The sequence below is a fragment of the Microtus oregoni genome, unplaced genomic scaffold (assembly GCF_018167655.1).
Source record: "Microtus oregoni isolate MIOR12 unplaced genomic scaffold, Mior012 000062F_ref0000492, whole genome shotgun sequence".
NCBI classification, from domain to species: Eukaryota; Metazoa; Chordata; class Mammalia; order Rodentia; family Cricetidae; genus Microtus; species Microtus oregoni.
Window position 1 is genome coordinate 7,830,965 of NW_024543872.1, and position 6,800 is coordinate 7,837,764.

At 42.1% G+C, this 6,800-nt stretch overlaps 1 protein-coding gene across 1 annotated transcript in view; it reads left to right on the forward strand.

Annotated features, from left to right (window-relative positions):
* The window catches only part of LOC121439645 (ras-related protein Rab-10), a 61,186-nt gene extending 55,118 nt beyond the window's left edge, over positions 1 to 6,068 (forward strand). The window contains exon 6 of the mRNA XM_041640198.1: positions 3,612 to 6,068. Within this exon, the coding sequence (XP_041496132.1) occupies positions 3,612 to 3,695 (84 nt within the window). The 3' untranslated portion in view covers positions 3,696 to 6,068. The remainder of the gene's footprint in view (positions 1 to 3,611) is intronic.
* The last annotated feature ends 732 nt before the right edge of the window (positions 6,069 to 6,800 follow it).

A 6,800-nucleotide genomic window follows, 5' to 3' on the forward strand; every position in this document is an offset into this window, starting at 1 on the left:
CCTAGCAACCACATGGTGGCTCACAACCATCTGTAATGGGATCTGGTGCCCTCTCCTGGCATGCGGGCGTACATGGAGGCAGAATGTTGTATATATAATAAATAAATCTTTTTTTAAAAAAAAGGAATGATGAGAGGGGTAGAAAGTCTTCCCTAGGGAAAAGCACACCAGTTGGCTATTCAAAACAAAAGGTCAGCCCTGAAAACATGCATGAGTAACATCATACAGACTGAGCAGGTTGTATTTAGGAATAGATTAATGAAAAAAAAGAGACCATGGGGAGGTTTGGAGGAAAGAAAAGAGAGAAAAGATGTAATTATATTATAATCTCAAAAAAAAAAATAGAAAGAAAATGTGGCAACATGGAGGAGGAGGCAGTCAGTGGTAGTGTTGGTGTTCACTACCTGGTCTTTGTTTCACACGGCTCCCCGTACAACTCCTTGTGATCGGTGTGATGTTGGTGATGAAACCTGCAAAAAGAAGCAAAATTGGGGCTGAGAGTGTAGATCAGTGGTTCTCAGCCTGCAGGTTGCAACCCCTTTAGCAGAGCTCTATCTCCAAAAATATTTACATTACGATTCATAACAATAGCAGAATTACAGCTGTGAAATAGCAATGAAAAAAATTTTGTGGTTGGGGTCATCACAGCATGAGGAACTGTATTAAAGGGTCACAGCATTAGGAAGCTGAGAACCTCTGGTGTAGGTCATTCGTGGAATGATAGATGTGGAAGGCCCTAAATTCAATCTCTAGCATTCAGAGAATGAGGGAAGTGTAGTATAAATATATGAAGGCTATTTTTAGTGTACTGGGCAGCAAAAAGCAGGTTAGAGCCAAGCATGATGGCACATGTCTAATCCCATCACTTAGGAAGATGAAGCAGATTGATCATATGTTGAGGCCAGTCTGGGTAATAAAGAGAGAGATCCCATCTCAAATTTTAAAAAAAGGCCCAATGAAAGATAATGGTTTTATTTAAAAAGATTATATGATACCAAACAGATAATATTTCATATAGCAAAGGTTACGTATATCAAAGGAAGATCTGGAAAGGTAGGATTTAAAAAAATCTTTAACTTATATGTATGTTTTAAAGTGCTGTTTTTGTTTTGTTTCTTCAGCATTAATTGTTTGGGCTGGGAACGCAGCTTGGTGTCAGAACACGTCTTTGTCGTGCCTGAGGCTCTGGGTTCTCTGCTGGCGTAGTCTGCATAGTTTTAGGCCAGCCAGGATATGCAATAAGATAACCTTATCTCAGAAAAAAAGAAGAAAATTATAGCTCTTTTATACTTGAAAATGCCATGGAAACCTACTTTGTAAGTTAATCTTTTTAAAAGATGAGAAGGAATGTTTTTAAAGCCAAGTGCATTGGCACACTCTTTTAATCCCAGCATTTGGTGGCTGGGACAGAATTGCATAGTGAGTTCAAGGCTAGCCTGCATACCACAGTGAGATCCTTTAAATCTAAAACCAAAAAACTGCTCAGCATAATGGTGCACACTTTTAATTCCAGCCTGATCTACGGAGCAAGTTCTAGGAATTCAGGGCTATATACATAGTGAGACCCTGTCTCAGTAACATCATCATCATCATCATTATAATTCCCCAAATTTAAAGAGTCCTCTGTTCTGTTGGGTTAGTGCCCTTTTCCTGGCCGAGAGCCAGATTAAAGTCTGCTTCATAAACTGAATTCATATTGCGACTCTCAAGTGTGTTACCAAGAGATGCCCCCTTGTCGAGATCTACACGGGTCTCGCTTAAGTGAGAGAAAGCTGAACTGAGATGCAGGAGTAAACCTGAGTCACACTTACCCTGGGAACCAGAGTTCCTGGAGAAGGTGAACTCCTGTGCAGTTGTGTTTTCTTGGTGTGGCCTGTTTGAGCTGCCTCTTTATTTTCTGTGTATTTTCCTTAAAAGCTGTTCAAGGAGCAAAGGCAGTGGTCAGGAAGCTCATGGGGTTTGGACAGTCTTGTTAGTCTGCACCTTGGTTCCCTGATGTGTACAGGGACAAGCCCATCTTCAGACAGCAAAAATGAGTCAGACAGGATTCTCACTTCAGATTTACTAGACGTTCTGAGGGCTCCTGGATTTTCCCTTGTTCTGCTAAAGATTTTCACTTTTAAACTATTTCATGAAAGCTGAGTTCTCAGGCACACCTTAGCCTTTAAAGTTCTATTTATGATGTTCTAAGAATCATATTCAGGATGTTGGAGAAAGCCGAATGATATGATGGAGAAAGCCACTCCTAAGAGTTAACAGTCAAGCCGGGCGGGCGGTGGTGGCGCACGCCTTTAATCCCAGCACTCGGGAGGCAGAGGTAGGCGGATCTCTGTGAGTTCGAGACCAGCCTGGTCTACAAGAGCTAGTTCCAGGACAGGCTCCAAAACCACAGAGAAACCCTGTCTCAGGGAAAAAAAAAAAAAAAAAAACAAACGAGTTAACAGTCAACATTTTGGTATGTCCTTGGAGCTTTTAGAAAGTCTTGCCCGCCCAAATTGCATTTTGTCCCTTTCCTCTCCCACTTACTCATGATTGAGATCACCATTCTGTTTGTTTTTCAAGACAAGTTTCTCTGTGTAGCCCTGGCCATCTTGGAACTTGTTTTGTAGACCAGGCTGGCCTCGAACTCACCAGAGATCCACCTGCCTCTGCCTCCCAAGTTCTGGGACTAAAGACATGCACCACCACCATGAAGACGGCCTTAATTAAAGCACTGGTACAGAAATATTAACAATTCAAATTGTTTTTGTCTGAAAAGGCAAATAACTAAACAGAGCAAGGCTTTGGTGTCCCTAGTGTCAGATGTGATCTAGCAATGGTTTTTGTGAGTTATAAATTACTATGTTTTTTAGTTGGAGGGGCAGGGTTTGCACAGGTTCCACAGCACACTTGTGGGGCTTAGAAACAGTTTGTAGGAGTTGGTGCTGTCCTATTTTAATGTCCCAAGGATCAAACTCAGTCATGAGGGTTAGCAACAGACAGTTACACACTGAACTATCTTGCCTGCCTTTCAAAACAAAAGAAAACACAGATCTTGCTGTGTAGCCCAGTTCTTCATTTTCTGCCTTATACTTTTTGGGATTACAAGGATGTGCCACCTCACCTGGCTTAATGATCCTAAATACTAAGTACTAATAGCTGAGGGCTAAGAGACGCCAAACCTGTTCAGAAGAGTTAGTTAGGCCGGGCAGTGGCGCACGCCTTTAATCCCAGCACTTGGGAGGCAGAGGCAGGCGGATCTTTGTGAGTTCGAGGCCAGCCTGGTCTACAAGAGCTAGTTCCAGGACAGGCTCCAAAGCTGCAGAGAAACCCTGTCTCGAAAACAAAAAAACAAAAACAAAACAAAAGAAAAGGAGTTAGTTAGGCAGGGATGGTTTGAAATGCTTCAGTAAGTATTGCCCAGAGATATCTGTCACTCTTCACAGAGGAAACACCAACTAAAGGACAACCAGAAAGAGTTTCCAAGTTGAGACTTTCATGGGGAAGGGACAAGCTTCTCATGTGACTGTTGCCTTTTGTTGTGTAGCTGATATTGATGTGATTCTTCCCGTTGAGTCTGTTTTCATCCAGGCCAGTGTTTCCTCATGGCTTGCTTCCTTGTGTTGTTGCAGACCCCTGTAAAAGAACCCAACAGTGAAAACGTAGACATCAGCAGTGGAGGAGGCGTGACAGGCTGGAAGAGCAAATGCTGCTGAGCGCTCTCCTGTCCATCTGTTGCCATCCACCATCCGTTTCTCTTCTCGCTGCAAAATAAAACACTCTGTCCATTTTTAACTCTAAACAGATATTTTTGTTCCTCATCTTAACTATTCAGTCCACCTATTTTATTTGTTCTCTCATCTGTGACTGCTTGCGGACTATTATAATTTTCTTCAAACAAAAAAATGTATAGAAAAATCATGTCTGTGACTTCATTTTCAGATGTACTTGCTCAGCTCACCACTGCACTTCAGTTGTATTATAGTCCAGTTCTTATCAACATTAAACTATAGCAATCATTTCAACTCTATTCTGCAAAATTGTATAAGAATAAAAGTTAGAATTAACAGTTTTATTTTGTACAACAGTGGGATTTTCTGTCATGAATAATGTGCTTGAGTCCCTATAATCTGTAGACGTGATAGCAAAGAAACAAAAGCCAGGAAAACACTCATTTTCGCCTTGAATCTGTATGTGGGGTTAATTTTGTCCTGTGCCTTATGTGGAAAGGAACTTCTTTGGTTTTTCTTTTTTTTGTTTTGGTGGAAGCATGTGCAGGAGACATTTCATCCCAACATAAACCCGTTCAGATGCTGGCGGTGTGCTCGGCTGTAACTTTGACAGTAGTTAACTGAGGACAAAGGGTAATGCAGAAATGATACTTGATTTGCAGTCTCGTTTCCAGTGGCCTTGATACTTACACCGATTCCTGCCACCAGGTCCCCTGGCCACTCTGTCCCTGCGTCTCATCTTTCTGCATGCTGCTTTGTTTGCCCCACTACTCCTGGTGTGAGTTATTTAAAGATGAAAGGTTTGTCGAGTTTAACATAAAGCACTGATTTACCTTGCTACATAAATGGAAAGATAAATTCTAACTGCCTACTATCAGATGTCAGTTAATCGGTGTTGGCCCCTCATTTACTCTTTCTCCTAAACCTGTCCCGCTGTCTGACTTCTGTTCCTCTCCCGCCCTTTGCCCGCCCTTCCTGTCTATCCACTGAGTTTATGAAATGGAAGAGTTAATTGCATGCACTAGTGTTTGGAGGGTGTTGTGGTTTGTCTTTCTAATTAGGTATATATCCTATTCACTTTCCTAGAATAAACTTCTTAACCTGAATTTGAGTAGTCTCCACTCTGGCAACTCCTCCAGCAGTTTCATAGCCCAGGAAAGACTGGGTTTTGAAATAAACGTGAAGAACAGGAAGGAGGAGTGGATCTTAGTGATGTTTGCCAAATATATTGAGATTTGGCCTTTGAAGAACACTTCAGTGTTAAGTTGTCTTTACTGTAAGATTTAGAAATACATTATAATATTATTAATTTCAAGTCCTCTCTTCCCATCCTCTCAGAAAACTCTTAAGACCATGGACTTTAAAGACTACAAAGGACAGCGAAAGGCTTCTCACATGAAGCTGAGATCTAGCTCTGGCTTTCTGACCCTCGCCTCTCTTCCTTTTTCTAGTTTGGCTCCATTGCTTCTCATTAGGACAGGGTAGGCTAAGTTCCCTATGCTGCTAGCATCCTAAGATGATACCTTTGTGGAAATAATTGTGAATAGCATGATTCATTTCAAGCAGAGGCTGAGTTTAGGACAGCAGCTTCCATTGAAAAGAGTTCTGTGACACGCATCTTAATGACCTCTTGGCTCACATAAACAATATAGGGACATATCTGCTAAGAGAACCCATGAATTTTTCAGATAGTGCCCTGAAGACAGTTTTATATGCCTCACTGGTGGCTCTTAGTCCCCCCCACACACACACACTTGACTTTATCATTGTTTACTAGTAAAAAGCAGCATTGCCAAATAATCCCTGTTTTTCCACTCTGAAAAATGCAATGTTTAAGCTTTTGAAGTTGTAGGTCAAACCTGCTGTCGTTAAGTCCTTGCTGTTTGTGTTGCTTCCCTTTATCTGGAATGTGGCAGTCGCCGCTTTACTTTCAACCCTCTTTAATTCTTAATTCAGTGACTTAAGGTTTGGAGCTACACACTGGGATTTTGGCTAACAGACTGACAGTTTTGTTGTTTGCATAATTATAATTGGCATTGTACAGAGAAAGGATATGGCTACCTTTTGTTAAATCTGCACTTTCTGAATATCTAAAAAAGGGAAATGGAGTATAAATCAATTTTTGTATAATCTGTTTGAAACCTGAGTTTTATTTGCTTACTATTAGGGCTTTGTCCCCTTTCTGTAAGTCTCCTGGGATCCTGTGTAGAAGCTGTTCTCATCAAACACCAACAGTTCAGTCCATTCTCTGGTACTAGCTACAAATTCGGTTTCATACTCTACTTAACAATTTAAATAAACTGAAATATTTCTAGATGGTCTACTTCTGTTCATATAAAAAGAAAACTTGATTTCCAACTGTGTGGTTTGGTTTTCATTTATTTTTAGAGTTGGAGGGTTGCTTCTGAAAACAACACAGGAGAGCATCCTGTTGAGCTTGGTAAAGACAGAAGGGAAATGGTTTTGTCAGCATTTGGGAGAGCTGTAGAGCAAACTTCTAAACCACGAGGAGCTCTAGGACATTAGGGAAGGGAAATGGTTTGTCAGCATTTGGGAGAACTGTAGAGCAAACTTCTAAACCACGAGGAGCTCTAGGACAACTGCCCTGATCCTCTCCAGCTCACACTAGTTCTGTGTGCCAAGGGCCAAGTTGGAAGCACTGTTGACCCAGGGCACCCAGAAAGGGTCTCAGTCCTGAAGGATGGTGCAGCCGTGTTTAGACAGCCTCAGGAACCACGGCTTGTCCTTGCCCAAGTGTCGGCAAAAACAGTGCCTAACCCCACGGTAAGCCTGGTCAGTAAGAGTATGGCTGCTTGTCTCTGCAGAAGAATCATGTACAGATGCTCACATGTAGTTTCTGAGAGTCTGAGTGTTTTCAATGCTGCCCCGCCCCTTTCTTCGTGACCCTCTTCTAGTTGTAGGAGTTCCACAGCTGCCTGAGGGCCTCCAGGCTCCCAAGCTGAGTAGAGGTGAAGACAGGGCGCGGCACAGTATAACGAAACACACAGAATGAGCTGCTCCAGCTGGACTCTTGTCTGTTTTCCAAGAATGGACTGGTTGGACATCCAAGGGAAGCCGAGGTAACTGGTG